Source organism: Hyla sarda, chromosome 1 (assembly GCF_029499605.1).
Source record: "Hyla sarda isolate aHylSar1 chromosome 1, aHylSar1.hap1, whole genome shotgun sequence".
NCBI lineage: Eukaryota > Metazoa > Chordata > Amphibia > Anura > Hylidae > Hyla > Hyla sarda.
In genome coordinates, this window is record NC_079189.1 from 572,769,084 (window position 1) to 572,788,915 (window position 19,832).

Consider the following 19,832-nt stretch of genomic DNA (forward strand, 5'->3'; position numbering starts at 1 on the left):
CAAGGAAGAGTCACCGCGGCTCCCCCGTAGACATAACAAAAACATCTCCCCCCCCTCCGCCCATCTGCATCTATTTATTAACTTGTTGAGTTCATCAGCTTCTGCGGAAGCTGTCGATCTGATGGAAGAAAATGGAGGGTGACGTCTGAGGCCTAGGCTGAGGAGCGCGGGCAAGACTGATGAGGAAGATGGTGCCAGCCATGCAAGGACTCCGGTACTTCTCAAAGGGTCAATTGGGTGGAAAAAGAGACTAATATCCACTAGATCAGTGTTTCCCAACCAGGGTGCCTCCAGATGTTGCAAAACTACAACTCCCTGCATGCCCGGACAGCCAAAGGCTGTCCGGGCATGCTGGGCGTTGTAGTTTTGCAACACCTGGAGGCACCCTGGTTGGGAAACATTGCTCTAGATCAATGATCTGCAACGCTTCAGATGTTGCAAAACTACAAATCCTACCATGTCTCAACAACCACAAGCACTCCAGGTGTTAGAGAACTACACCTCCCAGCATGCCCTTACAACCTAGGGTTCTCCAGCTATTGAAAAACTACAACTCCCAGCATGACCTGACGGCTGCAGGCTCTCCAGTGGTTGCAAAACTACAACTCCCAGCATAACCTTACAGCTGCAGGCTCTCCAGTGGTTGCAAAACTACAACTCCCAGCAGGACCCAACAACTGTAGGCACTCCAGCTGTTGAAGAACTATATCCCCCAGCACGCCCTTTCACCCTAGGACTCCCCAGCCATCTCAAAACTAACACTCTAAGCATGCTTTAACAACTGCAAGCACTCCAGATAAACCAAAACTACAACTCTCAGCCTGTCCGACAACTGCAGGTTTGCCAGCAGTTGAAAATCTGCAACAACTGTCGCACACAGCTGGAGTGGCAGTGGTTGTCCGTGCATGCTGGGAGTTGCAGTTTTGCTGGAGCTGGAGGCACCCTGGTTGGGAAACACTGCAATAGGCACTGCCAACAGCTGTCCGGGCATGCTGGGAGTTGTAGTTTTGCTGGAGCTGGAGGCACCCTGGTTGGGAAACATTGGTCTATATGTTGACAAAACTGATGTAAGCTGGACCTTACTATGTAGGTTCTAACATGGCTAATGCTGAGAAGCCAGAATGGATGGCAGTGCACTACGGGTTTCTCAAAATCCCCTGCATAAACTCAAGAAAACATAAAAAAGCCAGCATATAAAGGGCTGTAGAGCAGAACATAGAGGCTACAGGTTACAGAGAGGCTGTAGCTCTATAGTTTAGGGTCTTAGTTATGCATTCACATATTATTTACCAAATAAAAAATATAAAAAATGTGGCTGCCTCGAAACTGTCAACAAGTAGACCACTCCCTGCTGACTGATGCTATTGTGGCCGTTGGTTTTCAAAGCATGCTGGGAGTTGTAGTTTTGCAACAGCTGGAGGCACCCTGGTTGGAAAACATTGCCTTAGATGGCTGGCCAAATGTGTTGAAATTGTCAGGTTCATTCTACAGATGATGTCGGGAGAGAAGTATCATGCAGCTGGATTTCAACATGAGGTGTCTGGCAGTGGCTCACCCCTATAGCCCTAATAAAAACAAATGCATGTACAGCCAAAAAGAGCATACATGTATTCAGGAAGGACTGGGAGAGAGAGCATTCAACCAAATAAGCATTTGTCTGACACCTAACGTGTATGGGCCGCTAACGTTTTTTTTTTTTTTTGACTGATCTGGATTTTGGAGTCTGATATGAGGACTGAATTAAAGGGAGTATCCCTTAACTTTTTATATGTTGTACATCTTAGCAAACTTCATAAAAAAGTTTTGTCGCCTTCTTATAGAAATCATGGCTTATAAAAAATAAAAAATAAATAAAAAACACCACTAGGGGTCCTCATATCATCCAGAACATAATCCTGTCTGACTGCAGCATCATCTTTGTCTCAGCTGAAGCACAGGCTGGGACAAAGTCCAGGAGGTGCTCACTCCTGTCCTATCAGACTGCAGCATGAAAACAGAGGGAGGGGGTTACAGAGCAGCCTGCAGTGATCAGATGAAGAGACCCAGCACAGCACAGCAGACACAGGGAGGAAGTGAATGCATGGTGAGTGAGGGCGGGCTCAGTGCTTGCTTCGGACACGCCCCTTCCTGAGCACTGGATGTCAGAATGATTGAGCAGCAGAACAAAGGGATTTGTGAGTTAACTACAGAATCTAAACACATAAAAAAAAGACATGAAAAGCATCTGCATGCCCTAGTGAGTAACAGAAGAATAATTTTTTTCTGTGATATGACAGATACACTTTAAAAGTTATCCCCTCTCCATAAGATAGGTGATAACTAGGGGATTAGTAGGGCTCCAACCGGTGGGATTTGTTCTACCAATCATGAGAATGATGGTGAAATGTACCTGCAATGAAGGGAGTGCAACGCGCATGATCGGCCTTAGCTTCATTCACTGTATACGTTGAGTTCAGCACAGCAGTTTAGAACAGCAGTTGTATATGTGCACAGCAGCTTAATTCACTTGGGGGACAAGGGACCCTCATTCCCATGATTGATGATCCCTGTTAGTTATCCTCCATCCTGTTTATAGGATCTCCATTGCTTTATATTAGGGATCGACCGATTATTGGTTTGGCCGATATTATCGGCCGATAATCACGATTGTGGGCATTATCCGTATTGGCAATTACCCTGCCGATAAGCCGATAATGCCCCAAACCCCCCGCACCGCCAACACCCCCCCCCCACGACCCGCCGCACCGTGAACGCCCCAAACCCCCCCCCCCCCCGACCAGCCGCACCGGCCCCATTGCCTCCCCCATCCCCGGTTTTATAATTACCTGTTCCCGGGGGCTAGGGTCCACGCTACTTCTGGCTCCTGCTGCGTCCTGCGTTACGCTGTGCGCAATGACGAGTGACGTGACGTCACCGTCAGTGCGCACAGTGACAGCTCAGGAGGACACCACCAGAGCCAGATGTAGAGTGGACCCCGGGCCCAGGTAATTATAAAACCGGGGATGGGGAAGGCAATGGGGCCGGGGAGGTGGGGGGTGCGACGCGGCGCGGTGGTAAGGGCGCGGAGCGGTACGGCGGTGGGTGGAGCGGTGCGAGGGTGTCGGTGATAGGACTCAGGACCCCCGGACAGGCAGGGGGAGAGTAACGGGTGGCGGCAGCGGTCTATGGCACCGCAAAAGCCACTGCAGTGCATTGATTTAAAGTGTCCGCTTTAAATCAATGATCTGCAGCGGTGTCGCGGGGGGATAAATAGCCGATAACTTATACCGGAATATCGGTATAAGTTATCGATATCGGCCCTAACCTCCACCGATTATCGGTATCGGCCCTGAAAAAACGATATTGGTCGATCCATACTTTATATTATGCTGCTGGTATGTTGCCCTCTTCATTACCTCTTCATACATCTTTCATGTTGCCCCCACAGTTTTTCTTTTCCATTTTCGCCCAGTATTTCCTTCATAATCCTCCTTCAAAGCTTGCTCACTGCAGGCAGTGTTCAATGTAGCTGAGGTGCGCCCTGCAGCGTGCACAGCGCTCGCTCCCGTCTGTTTGATTGACAGGCAGGGAGCTGCGCTGTGCTCGTCGGTGTCCTGGCTGCACTAGGAGAGTTTGGACTCATGCATAAGTCTGAACTTTGAGAGACTTGCAGCCTAGACATGTAGGGAGACCCCTAGTGGTCAGTTTTTACAAGTCAAAATAAATATATAAATATAATTTTTTTTAAATGACATGGTATTAGAAAGTTGTTTCTAATACATTTATTAACAACATATAAAAAGTTTTTTTGATGACAGGTACTCTTTAACCCCTTAACGACCACGGATGTATATTTACGTTCTTGGCCGGCTCCTGATCTGTGAAGCACGCTCAGAAGCTGAGCACGCTTCGTATATGCGGGGTCCCGGTTGCTATCAGCAACCAGGACACGCGGCTAATACCGGACATTGCTGATCGGGCTGATGTCCGGTATTAACCCTTCAGACGCTGCGATCAAGGTTGATTGCGGCGTCTAAAATGGGAGAAATCCATACCAGCTAGCTCAGTGGAGCTGTTCGGCACCGCCACAGTGAAATCGCGGCGTCCCGAACAGCTGAGAGGACAGCGGGCTTACCTTCTACCCAGATGGTCTTACCTTCTACCCGGATGTCCGATCGGCGTTTGATTGCTCCAAGCCTGAAATCCAGGCTTGAGTAATCTGACACAGAGAACAATGATCAATGCATTCCTATGGCAATGCATTGAACAGTGCCTGCAATCTGTGTATGCAACATTACAGCCCCTAGAGGGGGCTATTACACTGCATAAAAAAAGTTAAAAAAAAAAATAGTTAATAAATGTGATTTAACCCCTTCCCTAATAAAAATCTGAAATCACCCCCCTTTTCCCCATTTAAAAAAAAAAAAAAAAGTGTGTAAATAAAAACAAACATATGTTGTATCGCCGCGTGCGTAAATGTCCGAACTATAAAAATATTTTGTTAATTAAACCGGAAAGTCAATGGTGTAAGCGCCCAAAAAAATTCCAATGTCCAAAACAGCGTATTCTTTGGTCACTTTTTATACCATAAAAAATGAATAAAAAGCGATCAAAAAGTCAAATCAAAACGAAAATGGTACCAATAAAAACTTCAGATCACGGCGCAAAAAATTAGTCCCCACACGGTCCCATACGCGGTAAAATAAAGTTTTAGGGGTCAGAAGATGACCATTTTAAACGTATACATTTTCCTGCATGTAGTTATGATTTTTTTCCAGATGTACGACAAAATCAAACCTATATAAGTAGGAAATCATTTTAATCGTATGGACCTACAGAATAAAGAGAAGGTGTCATTTTTACCTAAAAAAGTACTGAGTAGAAACGGAAGCCCTCAAAAGTTACAAAATTTCGTTTTTTCTTCAATTTTTTTTTCCCGTTTCGCCGTCGATTGTTGGGTAAAATGACTGATGTCTTTACAAAGTAGAATTGGTGGCGCAAAAATAAAATAAAAATGCCATCATATGGATTTTTAGGTGCAAAATTTAAAGGATTATGATTTTTAAAATGTAAGGAGGAAAAAGGAAAGTGCAAAAAACGCTTGGTCCTTAAGAGGTTAAAGAGCTTGTAAATGGGGTACCAAGCAAGGATGCCCATAAGCCCAAATAGGTTGTCATTATAAGTCACTAGTGTCCAAACTGCGGTCCTCCAGATGTTGCAAAACTACAACTCCCAGCATGCCCGGACAGCCGTTGGCTGTCCGGGCATGCTGGGAGTTGTAGTTTTGCAACATCTGGAGGGCCGCAGTTTGGAGACCACTGTTATAAGTGACTTTCTTTAGAATTAGAGCAGGACCAGACAATGACCGGTAACACCGAGCTTCCACCCTCTACATTACTATGAAATATGTGCGGCTCTTCAGTAACTGCATAGGAAAGAATGTGCCAGTCTTGTGGGGTGTTTGTATCATACCCGGCCGGCTCACACTCTCCGCAGATACAGACTGAATCCTTTTTCCGTTGTGTAAATGCCATCCCTTACAGCTGCGCTCCTCCTGCAGTAAACCCCGGCAGACACACTCATAAATACAGGCCTATTTCCAGCGCTTGATAAAATGACGCTGTTTGATGTTTTAAACTGTGGGGCATATGACCTTAAACAGAGGGATGGAAAACTTTGGTTCCCACATGCCAAGATTAAGCACACGTGGTCCGTCTCGGTGGGCGTTCGGTTCCCAAGAAAGGAAAACTTCAGCCATGCCAATTTAAACACTGGGGGGAAAAAAAAAAAAAACATGTTTGGAAAATTCCCCTTTTCAACACTGGATTTTGTTAGTAAACCAATTAGCACTACAAAAGTCCTGTTAAATGAAGCGGATCGAGGAGAAGTGACAATTGTCTGCAGGACCGGCATAGCTATGGTGGGCTCAGTGGTCGGCTTTGTTCCATGTGACTCTGATCCCATGATGGCGCCAGTTCCATCACTGTAACACTGCATGAATTTCTGTACCAGGCCGCGCCAACTTGGCTATGGGGCTCTTACAGAAAGCGCCCATAATGAGACCAGTTACCTAGATTTATGACAAATCCCACAAGCAATGTTTAAAGGATCGTGCACGGGCAGGACACCAGGTATGAAGAATTAATTTACATTTTAAATTAAGAAAAAAAAAAAGTCACAGGCAATGTTCCCTCTAAGCTGCTCGTGAAGAGTGTATCCCCCCCTATACTGAGTGAGGCTGCATTCACACTTCGTTTTTACATTACGGGTGCCGGATTCGGCTGGGGGAGGGGCAAACCGGGCTCCGGTCAGCAAATTTTTGACCCATATCCGGTTTCCTGATTGGACGTAAAACCGTAGTATACTACGGTTTTAGGTCCGGTTACAAAACCGCATACGGGTCAAAAATGAGCCAATCGGAGTCACCGTTTGACTCCGGTCGGCTCATTAAAGTAAAAGGAGTTCAGCGCTGGTGCGGCTGGGGTACAGGAGAGCCCGGTTTGCCCCTCCCCCAGCCGAATTCGGCACCCGTAATGTAAAAACGAGGTGTGAATGCAGCCTTATACAGTTATAGCTGCACAGTGTTCTCTACTACCCTCCCTGCACTCATCCCTATGATCATAGAGAACTGTTTGACCACACAGTTATAGCTGCAGTCCCCTCTATCCCCTCCACACACTCATATTTATGATCAGAGAGAACCGTGTAGCCATAATGTCACAGCTGCACAGTCCTCTCTACCCCCTCCCTGCACCCATTTTTATGATCATAGAGAGGACTCTGTGACCATACAGTTAAAGCTGCACAGTCCTCTCTATTCCCCTCCCCGTACTCATCTTTATGTTAATAGAGAGAACTCTGTGACCATACAGTTATAGCTGCACAGTTCTCTCTATTCCCCTCCCCGTGCTCATCTTTATGTTAATAGAGAGGACTGTGTGACCATACAGTTAAAGCTGCACAGTCCTCTCTATTCCCCTCCCCGTGCTCATCTTTATGTTAATAGAGAGGACTGTGTGACCATACAGTTAAAGCTGCACAGTCCTCTCTATTCCCCTCCCCGTGCTCATCTTTATGTTAATAGAGAGAACTCTGTGACCATACAGTTATAGCTGCACAGTCCTCTCTATTCCCCTCCCCGTACTCATCTTTATGTTAATAGAGAGAACTCTGTGACCATACAGTTATAGCTGCACAGTCCTCTCTATTCCCCTCCCCGTGCTCATCTTTATGTTAATAGAGAGAACTCTGTGACCATACAGTTATAGCTGCACAGTCCTCTCTATTCCCCTCCCCGTACTCATCTTTATGTTAATAGAGAGAACTCTGTGACCATACAGTTATAGCTGCACAGTCCTCTCTATTCCCCTCCCTGCACCCATTTTTATGATCATAGAGAGGACTCTGTGACCATACAGTTATAGCTGCACAGTCCTCTCTATTCCCCTCCACGTGCTCATCTTTATGTTAATAGAGAGAACTCTGTGACCATACAGTTATAGCTGCACAGTCCTCTCTATTCCCCTCCCTGTGCTCATCTTTATGTTAATAGAGAGAACTCTGTGACCATACAGTTATAGCTGCACAGTCCTCTCTATTCCCCTCCCCGTGCTCATCTTTATGTTAATAGAGAGAACTCTGTGACCATACAGTTATAGCTGCACAGTCCTCTCTATTCCCCTCCCCGTACTCATCTTTATGTTAATAGAGAGAACTCTGTGACCATACAGTTATAGCTGCACAGTCCTCTCTATTCCCCTCCCTGCACCCATTTTTATGATCATAGAGAGGACTCTGTGACCATACAGTTATAGCTGCACAGTCCTCTCTATTCCCCTCCACGTGCTCATCTTTATGTTAATAGAGAGAACTCTGTGACCATACAGTTATAGCTGCACAGTCCTCTCTATTCCCCTCCCTGTGCTCATCTTTATGTTAATAGAGAGAACTCTGTGACCATACAGTTATAGCTGCACAGTCCTCTCTATTCCCCTCCCCGTGCTCATCTTTATGTTAATAGAGAGAACTCTGTGACCATACAGTTATAGCTGCACAGTCCTCTCTGTGGTCATACAGATGAGTGAAGGCTGAATTAGAGAGGTCTGTGTGACCAAACAGTTATAGCTGTACATTCCTCAATATACCCCCTTCTGCGCTCATCTGTATGATCAGTGCAGGAAGGAATAGGGAAGCTGAACCATCAGTGTTCACCCACCTTTTAAAGGCAAAACAACAATGGAGCAGAGGTGAGCAACCAGTAGAAATCAAGCATGCATTATTAACTCTTCCACACCCTCCATCAGGGATCTTGCAATAAACCACCTGACTGCCCTAGAAAACTAGAATCTTTATATTAATGCTACATTGCCCCACACCACCAGGGATACTGAAATTAACTACCTCATTACTCTAGTTCATCAGAGATCTTTAACCCCTTATACTCCCAGGTCACAAAAAAATACTAGAATTGGCCCCTTTAGGGCCCTGGACCAAAAGGGATCCTGACATTAAAGGGGTACTCCGGTGAAAAACTAGTTTTTTTTTCTGGTGCCAGAAAGTTAAAAAGATTTGTAAATTAGTAAGTTTAACTAAGAAGAACAGAAGTCGCACTCACCACCAGAAGCAGTATACAAAGTCTTGTCCTTTATTCAAACTCTGCCGGTGTGAATAAAGGACAAGACTTTGTATACTGCTTCTGGTGATGAGTGCGACTTCTGTTCTTCTTCGTTAAACTTACTGATCTGAGTTACCTGCTTGCTTTGGTCTGCACCTCCACGTAGCTAGTAAGGTCCGCCTTGAGGTCACAGCAGCATTATCCATCCCGTACATTTTGGCTGGCGTATTGGATTAGCAGTGCCGGGTGCTTTATCTGTTCTTGCAAATATCACAGATTTGTAAATGACTTCTATTTAAAAATATTTGTCCTTCCAGTACTTAGCAGCTGCTGTATGCTCCACAAAAAATTATTTTCTTTTTAAATGAATTTTCTGTCTGACCACCGCACTCTCTGCTGACACCTCTGTCCACTTTATGAACTGTCCAGAGTAGGAGCAAATCCCCATAGAAAACCTATCCTGCCCTGGACAGAGGTGTCAGAAGAGAGCACTGTGGACAGACAAAGGAAATTCAAAAAGAAAAGAACTTCCTCTGGAGATCACAGCAGCTGATAAGTACTGAAAGGATTTAGATTTTTAAATAGAAGTAATTTACAAAGGTGTATAACTTTCTGGTATCAGTTGATTTAAATAAAATTAAATATATATTTTGTCACCGGAGTATCCCTTTAACCTCTTCAGGACATAGGGCGTATGTGTAAAAAATGAAGATTGTGAATTTTCTCCTTCACTTTGCTGCTATTCGTGTGAAACACCTAAAGGGTTAAAACGCTGACTGAATGTCATTTTGAATACTTTGGGGGGTGTAGTTTTTATAATGGGGTCTTTTGTGGGGTATTTCTAATATGAAGACCCTTCAAATCCACTTCAAACCTGAACTGGTCCCTGAAAAATACTGAGTTTGAAAATTTTGTGAAAAATCGGAAAATTGCTGCTGACCGTTGAAGCCCTCTGGTGTCTTCCAAAAGTAAAAACACGTCAATTTTATGATGCAAACATAAAGTAGACATATTGTATATGTGAACCAAAAAAAAAATGTATTCGTAATATCCATTTTCCTTACAAGCAGAGAGCTTCAAAGTTAGAAAAATGCAAAATTTTCAAATTTTTCATCAAATTTACGGATTTTTCACCAAGAAAGGATGCAAGTATCGACAAAAATTTACCACTATGTTAAAGTAGAATATGTCACGAAAAAACAATCTCGGAATCAGAATGATAACTAAAAGCATTCCAGAGTTATTAATGTTTAAAGTGACAGTGGTCAGATGTGCAAAAAATGCTCCGGTCCTTAAGGCCAAAATGGGCTCCATCCTGAAGGGGTTAACCACCTCCCTGACCAGCAGGGTATACTGACATCAAGCCCTTACATCTCGAGATCACCAGGGATGCTGCCACTAGCACATCTCCTGCTCTATACCATAGGGAACCTAATCAAAAGCCTTTAGAACTAGACCATTAATATCTTTTGCAAGTGCTGGCAATCATTGGCACTTGGAATTTAGATCAACTGTATTTTGATTCCTCAAAATCGGACTAAACTGTATCAAAACGTGTGTACAAATTTTAATCCGTATACGGTTTAAAAAATGATGTCCGGTTGAATCAGTTTTTTTAAGAAAAAAAAAAGAAATTTTTACCTTTTTACACCATTATGAATAAAGTTTCACTTGTTTTGTACGGTTCCCATTGACTCCCATGTTGAACAAAAAACTTATATGTTTCAATGCAAGGTTTCACCCGTTCCAAAAACCGAGGTAGGCTACGGTTTTGGGTACGGGAAAAAAACTGATAAAACCGTACAGGATGCAAAACGGACACAACCTGATGCATCGTTTGGCATACAGTTTTCAATGGAGAGTCAATGCATACGGTTTTTCAATACGGTTCCGTAAACGTAAACGGGCACCGTATTGCAAAAAACGTGGTGTGAACCCGGCCTTAGAGCAATTTTAATTGTTTTTAATTGCAAATTTTGTATCCATGTATGTTTGTATATTTTTTGCTAATAAAGATGAATATTTTATACAGAATATTGTTGTTACTGATAGGTGTGCACTGCATTTTAGTATATCCGCTTTTTTTCTCCTTTTCATTTGTATATGGTACTGCAGAGATGTGAATGGAGCCGAGCAGCAATATTACAAACAAAAAAAAGCTGGAGCAACTGCATTCATAAAAATATGCCTTGAAATTAAGGTACTTTTTATCAATGCAACTGCGCCAATTTTTTCCCGATTTTCAATCATACCCACAGGTCATTTGTATCAATAATCATTAGATGGGGTCCAGATTGCTGGGGCCGCTTCACATAGTGTAGTGTATAACTTTTAGCCAAAAACATTTCCAACAATAGCAGACCTGTGAAATGAGAGGCGATAATTCTCACGGCCTCCCCGAGCACACGGCCGTCACTGCAGACCATTTCACAGGTTGTAGGATTTTTATTTTCCATATTTTATTATGGCGATCACAAATCTTTATTCTGCTGTACAAACAGACGCTGCGCTTCGCCTAAACACTATAAATCCCTTTTATGTGCACTTTCCTATTGTAGCTTCACTGCGAGGTTGAGTAAACACTGTAAAAACTCAGAGGCAGAAGATTTAGAAGGTTTCCCGGTCCGAGGAATCCAGTCATTACACTTACGCCTCCCAAATATATCAGGGGTAACCATCTAATGGTCTATTCTGATCAATGAGTGTACATAGGCAAAGAAACTATCCTCATCTCTGCTGGAAACGTACCGGACATGATGGAATCCTGTTCACTGCAGTCAATGTACTGCAGTGTTTCCCAACCAGGGTGCCTCCAGCTGTTGCAAAACTACAACCCCCAGCATGCCCGGACAGCCGAAGGCTGTCCGGGCATGTTGGGAGTTGTAGTTTTGCAACAGCTGGAGGCACCTTGGTTGGGAAACACCGATCTACTGACTTGGGTTGTTGCAGTGGGGGAAAAAAAAAAACGGTTTCCGGAGGCACTGCGCAGTTTGTGGAATGACGAGGCAAGACACGAGCAGCACAGGACAATGAATGGTTTTATTTTTGTGAAAGGGACAACGCGTTTTGGCATTCACCAATGCCTTCCTCAGGTCCACTAACAATACCCAGGAACAGATTTTGCTCTGTGCTGGTGCGGACGTCCTGACTGGGATCTGTGCTGGCGGGATCAGTGAGACCGCGCCAGCACAGATCCCAGTCAGGACGTCCGGACCAGCACCCCAGCACGCAGCAAAATCTGTTCCTGGGTACTGTTAGTGCACCTGAGGAAGGCATTGGTGAATGCCAAAACGCGTTGTCCCTTTCACAAAAATAAAACCATTCGTTATCCTGTGCCGCTTGTCTCTTGCCTCGTCATTCCACAAACTGCGCAGCGCCTCCGGAAACAGTTTTTTTTTCCACTGCAACAACCCACCAAGTCAGTAGATGAGTGTTTCCCAACAAGGGTGCCTCCAGCTGTTGCAAAACTGCAACTCCCAGCATGCCAGGAAAGTCGAAGGCCTCCGGAAACTAGGTTATTTTCCAACTACAACATCCCACCACGTACCAATCGGCCTCCAATCAAGGAGCCCGGTACCGGTCGGAGTGCAGCAGCCAGTTTATACAACCGTCTCTGCCATCATCCTTGCTGCACTTTATTGGTGCCGTTACGTATACAAAGGTTGGTATATCACTTCGGTGTGGTGGAGGGAGCACGCCAGTGAATATACCTCTTCAGGGAGGGCCCCCTTGTCGTTTTTTTTTATCTCTCCGTTCAAGCCCTATCTACTGACTTGTAATCTCTGAGGGATGACTATTTGATCATGTGGTAACAATTTATAGAGGATTTTCTGGGATCTAGGGTGCGTTAAACTATTTTAGGAAAAAAAGAAATCGCCCACATTCATTCAGCGGTTTAGCCCTAATTTATCAAACTGTCTGAGAGAAAAAGTGGAGTGATTTCCCTACAGCAACCAATCACAGCTCAGCTTTCACTTTACCTCAGCTCATTAGCTGAGCTGTGATTGGTCGCTGTGGAAAAATCTCTCCACTTTTTCTCTCACACAGTTTGATACATCTGGGCCAAAGTGTCTGCGAAAACTGTGCAAAAAAAAAAAAAAAATTTGAAAATAATAAAATGCACCAAATCTACAAAAAATATTTTGTGACTATTCTCTCTAGTTTTGAAGTTTCCCAGGGAAGTGCAAGCGGTCTGCCCAAAAAAGTCAGAGCGGCCTCCCACGAAGAGTGCAGGTGGTCTCCAAGTTTCTTAAAAAATTTTTTTTTTAGGAAAAAAAGCAAAAAATTGCAAACATTTGTGGCCAAACTATACATAGATATCATTTTCTCATTCAAAGGAGTACTTTGCTGCTTCTTTTTTTTAAATCAACTGACCCCAGTGCTCTCTGCTGACACCTCTGCCCATTTTAGGAACTGTCCAGAGTAAGCAAATCCCCATAGCAAACCTCTCCTGTTCTGGACAGTTCTTGACACGGACAGAGGCGTCAGCAGAGAGCACTGTGGTCAGACAGAAAATAACCACATAACTTCCTCTGTAGTATACAGCTGCTGATAAGTACTGGAAGGATTAAGATTTTACATAGAAGTAATTTACAAATCTGTTTAACTTTCTGGCATCACCCCTTTAAAGACCAAGATGCACCAAATTTGAGCCAACTCCAAATGTTTCCGTTCTTATAAGATACACCCATGACTACCCTACATTTCTAATAGAGACGTTATCTCTGATCACCCCTGGCGGGCCCCCTCCCCCAAGCCCAGTGGGGTTCTTTCATCTACCTGTATGTCTGGTGCTTATGAATAGTAATGTCTACGGGGATGAAAAAGTTTTATTCTGTTTACAAAGTTTATGGGGAACTCATTCTGTTCTACAACAGGAGCCGTGACTTCCGGATAGAGATACCCCACAATATCAGGAAGGGGTTATTCTAGCTTGTGGACAATACTTCCCAGACTACAAAAATCTCCAACCAATGCTGGATGTCAGGTCATGTATGATGCTAAATGTAGAATAGAACTCAAAAACAGAAGGGAAGAACTTTGGAACACCAGTTACATGTATAATAATCGTATTCTTATTAATTACATTCTAACTGGGGTTGTGCCATGAGACCAACTTCTCCTTAAGGCACATTAGGGTAAGAGGCCATTACAGACAGTAGGCACATACTTAAAGGGGTACTCCGGTGGAAAAAAATTTTTTTTAAATCAACTGGTGCCAGAAAGTTAAACACATTTGTAAATGACTTCTATTAAAAAAATCTTTACCCTTCCAGTACTTGTTTTTTAATTTCTTTTTTTTTTCTTGTCCACTGTGCTCTCTGCTGACACCTCTGTCCATGTCAGGAACTGTCCAGAGCAGCATAGGTTTGCAATGGGGATTTTCTCCTGCTCTGGACAGTTCCTGATACGGGCATCAGGTGTCAGCAGAGAGCACTGTGGACAAGACAAAAAAGAAATTAAAAAAGAAAAGAATTTCCTCTGTAGCATACAGCTGCTAAAAAGTACTGGAAGGGTTAAGATTTTTTTTATAGAAGTCATTTACCAATCTGTTTAATTTGCTGGCACCAGTTGATTTAAAAAAAATGTATTCCACTGGAGTACCCCTTTAACTGCGCTGGCAGACATGATCTGTCCCATGCACTCCACCAGTGTTTCCCAAGCAGGGCGCCTCCAGCTGTTGCAAAACTACAACTCCCAGCATGCCCGGACAGCCATTGGCTGTCCGGGCATGCTGGGAGTTATAGTTTTGCAACAGCTGGAGGCACCCTAGTTGGGAAACACTGCACTACACATATGCTGCTTTGCATGCTCCATTGGCTACAGCAAGAAAAATGTGTGACCAGGAGTGGCTTCCTTACCATAAAGCCTGATCACTGGGGCTTAGAGAAGCTGGACCGGCTACTTTAATCCGAAAAGGTATTCTCTACATTATGTACACAACCTGTTATCTCTATAATACTTTACAAATGTGATGCACAGACAATTGTAGTGAGATGACAATACCTGATGATCCTCTGCGCAGCGTACTGATGAAGGGAGCGGAACTGAGCGGACATGTTGGCCAGAGCAGCCAAGCAATTCGTGTGCAGATACTTGTCCTGCAAGATAAAAAGTGTTTTATTAATCAATTCTGTACCTTTATAGTAATATATATATATAGTCATTCTGCTACACAATTGGGGGAGATTTTTCAATTTGTCAAGAGGAAAAGTTGACCAGTTGCCCAGAGCAACCAATCAGACCGCTTCTTTTACGTTTCAGAGGCTTTGTTAAAGGGGTACTCTGTTCCCTTGCTTTCGGAGCAAGGGAACGGAGTACCCCTTTAAAAATGAAAGAAGAGATCTGATTGGTTGCTATGGGCAACTGGTCAACGTTTTGATAAATCTCCCAGAATGTCTCACATGCACATGTAACATGTCATCTTGCAAGGAGTTTTATTTTGTGATGCTTAAAAGGGGTACTCCACTGGAAAACATTTTATTTTTTTTAAATAAACTGGTGCTAGAAAGTTAAACAGATTTGTAAATTACTTCTATTACAAAATCTTAATCCTTCCAGTACTTATCAGCTACTGTATATTCCACAGGAAGTTCTTTTCTTTTTGAATTTACTTTCTGCTTGACCACAGTGCTCTCTGCTGACACCTCTGTCTATTTTAGGAACTGTCCAGAGCAGGAGAGGTTTTCCATGGGGATTTGCGCCTACTCTGGACAGCAGAGAGCACTGTGATCAAGCAGAATGGAAATTCGAAAAGAGAGAACTTCCTGTGGATCATACTGCAGCTGAAAAGTACTGGAAGGATTAACATTTTTTAATAGAAGTAATTTACATGTCTGTTCTGGCACCAGACAAATAAATGTTTTCCAGTGGAGTAAACCTTTAAGACTCTTGATTTTAGGGTTAGTGGCACTTTAAGGGTACATTCACACATAAAGGTCTGCTTCATATTTTCTGCAGCTACCCTATATTTGCTACCCACTAAAGTCAATGGGAAGCAAAATCAGCAGCAGTAAATCTGCAGAAAAATCTGCATCAGGTCTTGTATGTGTGAACATATCCTTACTCTCTTTCTAGTGTCTTCTATTTCTTAGGACAGTTGGCAAAATGGACAGAGGTGTCAGCAGAGAGCACTGTGGTCAAGAAGAAAGGAAATTCAAAAAGAAAAGAACTTCCTGTACATCATACAGCAGCTGATAAGTACTGGAAGGATTAAGATTTTCTAATAGAAGTCATTTGCAAATCTGTTTAGCCTTCGGGCACCAGTTGATTGAAAAAAAAAAAAAAAAATATATATATATATATATATATATATATATATATATATATATATTATTTTTTTTTTTTTTTTTTTTTTTTTTTTTTTCCAGTGGAGTACCCCTTTAAGTTCTTCTATGTCTTTCGTCTTGCAGATTCTATGCCAGTGTATCCGGGTATGCTGGGAGTTGTAGTTTTGCTACAGCTGGAGGCACCCTGGTTGGGGAACACTGTTCTATGCAGTAAGTTGTTTTTACTTGTTTACCATGAAGTATGGACCCACAAATGACCCTTCAGATTAAGGAATTGGGCAGGGCCTCGATAGAGATTGGGTAATGTGGTCACGCTGTAATCTGAGCCGTTACAATTCATTTACGGAATTCAAGCTAAAATCTGGATCCGGGCGCCGAGGAGGGTTTTTATTTTAATTAAATATGTGTTGATGTCATTACAAATTCGGATTCCAAATATTTGCTGGCTGCCATCACTGGCCTCTACTAGATACAAAAACACAAGCTTCCCAAAACACGCAACCGACATCAGTCACTGCGGGAAAAAATTTAGTGCGACAATCTGGATGAACCCGACGTCATCTGTTTAACCCCTTAATGACCAAGCCAATTTGGGCCTTACAGCTCAAACCTTTTCTTTTTCATTGTCGCATTCTAACAGCTATCCTTTCTTTTTCCATCATTATGACCACACAAGCGCTTGTTTATTGCGGGACAGGTTTTAATATTTAATTCTACCATTTTAGGTTTTATATAACTTACTGGTCAAACTTTATTATTATAATTTTTTTTTTTTTTTTTTTTTTTAGAGGATGACCAAACAAATTTAATAATGTATTTTCTTTTTAGTGTTTTGAATTCACCCCATTCTCCGTACAGTAAAAATAACAAATATTTTATTCCATGGGTCAGTACGATTAAAGAGATTTAAAAAAAAAAATAAATTATTTTTTTTCAAGTTTTAGTTGGGCACAATAGAAACACTTTTTAATTAAAAAAGAAAACAATGTGTTGTCCATAGCTTTTTATTTTTTATTTTTTATTGACATAGCTGGTTGGAGGATTGTTTTTTGCAGGAAGTAAATTTACTAGTATCATTTTCAGGTACATGAAACTTTCTGATTGTTTTTTTTTTATTATCTTTTTGGGAGGTAAATTAGAAAAATACTGCCAAATTCACAAAAAATTTTTTTTTTTTACAGCATTTATCTTGCAGGATACATCATGGTATATTTTTATGGATATCCTTCTGGATATGGCGATAGCGATATGTAAAGGTCTTTTAAATTATTTTATGTTTTACACTAAAATGTATTTTAAATGGGGATTTTGTGCCTTTTTATTTGGGAGTGGGGGTTTACAAAATTGTATTCAACTTTATTTTTTCAGTTTTTAACTAGTCCCACTAGAGGACTTTTGCCAGCAATCTTGCATTAGGCTGGATTCACACCACATTTTTGCAATACAGTTCCCGTATCAGGTTTTTGATGAAAAACGGATTCCTCAAAACCGGATTAAACTGTATAAAAACATATGTAGAAATTTTATCCCGTATACGGTTTGAAAAATGATGTCCGGTTTCATCCGTTAAAAAAAAAATAAAATTTAAAAAGGATAAGTTTTTAACTTTTCATTCCATTCGGTGTCCACTGTGCATGTGCAAACTCAAAAATCGTATTGTGCAAACCGGATGGAACCGTACATACAGTTCTCTACGGTTCTCATTGACTCCCATGTTAAAGGAACCGTATACAGTTTCAATACGATTTTCCACCCGGACAAAAAAAACGTGGTAGGCTACGGTTTTGGGTCCAGGAAAAAATGGACAAAACCGTACAAGACTCAAAAAGTACACAACCGGATGCATGGTATGGCATGTGGTTTTCAATGGAGAGTCAATGCATACGGTTTTCAATATGGTTCTGTACGGTTTTCAAATTGAAAACGTATACGGGAGCTGTATTGCAAAAACGTGGTGTGAACACAGCCTTATATAGGCGATCAGAAGATCTGTTCAGCCATGCCTCTGGAACAGCTGTAAGAATTGAAGGCACACTGGTATGGAAACACTGCCTTAAAGGGGTACTCCGCTCCTCAGCGTTTGGGACAAACTGTTCCGAACGTTGGAGCTGGGAGCTTGTGATGCCATAACCCCGCCCCCTTATGACATCATATCACGCCCCCTCAATGCAAGTCTATGGGAGGGGGCGTGACAGCTGTCACGCCCCCTCCCATAGCCTTGCATTGAGGGGGCGTGACGTGATGTCATAAGGGGGCGGGGCTATGACATCACGGACTCCCAGCGCCAGCTCCAGCGGTCGAAACAGTTTGGCCCAAACGCTGAGGAGCGAAGTACCCCTTTAAGGCATGTTCACACGATGGTAAATTGCAGTGGGTTATTATTCCATTTTAATCCACTTCTAGGTTTTGGCTCATTTTTTCAGCTGGAGAAGATCGGCTGCATTTCTGTACTGTGTGTTCCCAGCCTTAGAAGTTTTTAAAGGTAATGTGTCATCAGAAAATGACAAGTCTAAAGCGTTTTTTCAGCTGTACCTCCCTGTTCTGTACAGATAATTCCCCAGTCATGCCTTTATTCTCAGAGCCGACAAGGAGTACAGTGAAAGGTGACACCAGTAGAGAGAGAACACTGGATCCACCACCATTCACAGCAGAGGTCAGACCCCTTCCCTTAAAGGGGTACACCTTTTTTCTTTTAAATCAACTGGTGGCAGAAAGTTAAACATATTTGTAAATTACTTCTATTAAAAAATCTTAATCCTTCCAGTACTTATTAGCTGCTGAATGCTACAGAGGAAATTCCTTTCTTTTTGGAACACTGATGACATCACGAGCACAGTGCTCTCTGCTGACATCTCTGTCCATTTTAGCAACCATGAATACCAGATGCATACCAGATGTATGCTAAGGGCAGCATGGTGGCTTAGTGGTTAGCACTGCTGCCTTGCAGTGCTGGGGCCTTGGGTTCAAATCCCACTAAGGACAACAATAAATAAAGACTTATTATTATTATAATAACGTCAGCAAAGAGCGCTGTGCTTGTGATGTCATCAGAGACCATTCCAAAAAGAAAAGAATTTCCTCTGTAGTATTCAGCAGCTAATAAGTACAGGAAGGATTAAGATTTTTTTAATAGAAGTAATTTACAAATCTGTTTAACTTTCCGGAGCCAGTTGATTTAAAAGAAAAAAGGTTTTCACCGGAGTACCCCTTTAATAATGATCTCTGTAAAGGTCAAAGAGAATGCTCAGTAGTGACTTCAATTCATCTAAATGGTCCTGTTTATTTGCTGTTTATGTCCATGGGTCCTGGTGTAAAGCATATCCTTAAATGCTGTTAAAACAGTTTAGGATGGCTGCTCTCGTCATAATGCAAAAAATAAAATAAAATTACAAATCAGAAAAAAAAGAAACAGATTCGGAAAAAAAAGCATATTTCAGTATCTGTCTGGGAGATACATTCCCTTTAAAAATGGCTGGGGATTGTTAACGAAGTTAGAATCTCCTCCCATAGGAAAGAAGTCGCCTATCTGTAGTCAGCTGATTCAGGGTCCTTGTCCCTTATACCTATCAAGCAGGCTGGCTGATAGACAGGCTGCAAATTCTCAGAAACTGAATGTCAGTCTGAAGTAAACTAAAATACACGTTGCAGAATGCAAGGAAGCAAAGTACTGTGCATTATAGAACTTAAGCCAAGCTGAACGAGTTTTGCATAAGTTTCTGCTACAGAGATTCCAGCTCTGAATGAATCACTTAATGCAATGATGACTAGAGACTTAAAGGGGTACTCCGCCACCCCAACTCTTGAAGCAGGCGGTGGATTCGAGATGTCACGGCCAGCAGCGGGATCCCCGCGATCAGACATCTTATCCCCTATCCTTTGGTTAGGGGATAAGATGTCTAGGGGCGGAGTACCCCTTTAAGGACAGAGTTTTGTTTGCCTGGAGCTGACCA

General features: G+C 42.7%; 1 protein-coding gene across 3 annotated transcripts in view; it reads right to left on the reverse strand.

Annotated features, from left to right (window-relative positions):
- The window catches only part of DYM (dymeclin), a 382,495-nt gene that overhangs the window by 193,608 nt on the left and 169,055 nt on the right, over positions 1 to 19,832 (reverse strand). For all 3 annotated transcript variants that reach the window (XM_056543831.1, XM_056543823.1, XM_056543838.1), the window contains one exon: positions 14,600 to 14,694. In XM_056543831.1, coding sequence (XP_056399806.1) covers positions 14,600 to 14,694 — 95 coding nt within the window. The remainder of the gene's footprint in view (positions 1 to 14,599; positions 14,695 to 19,832) is intronic.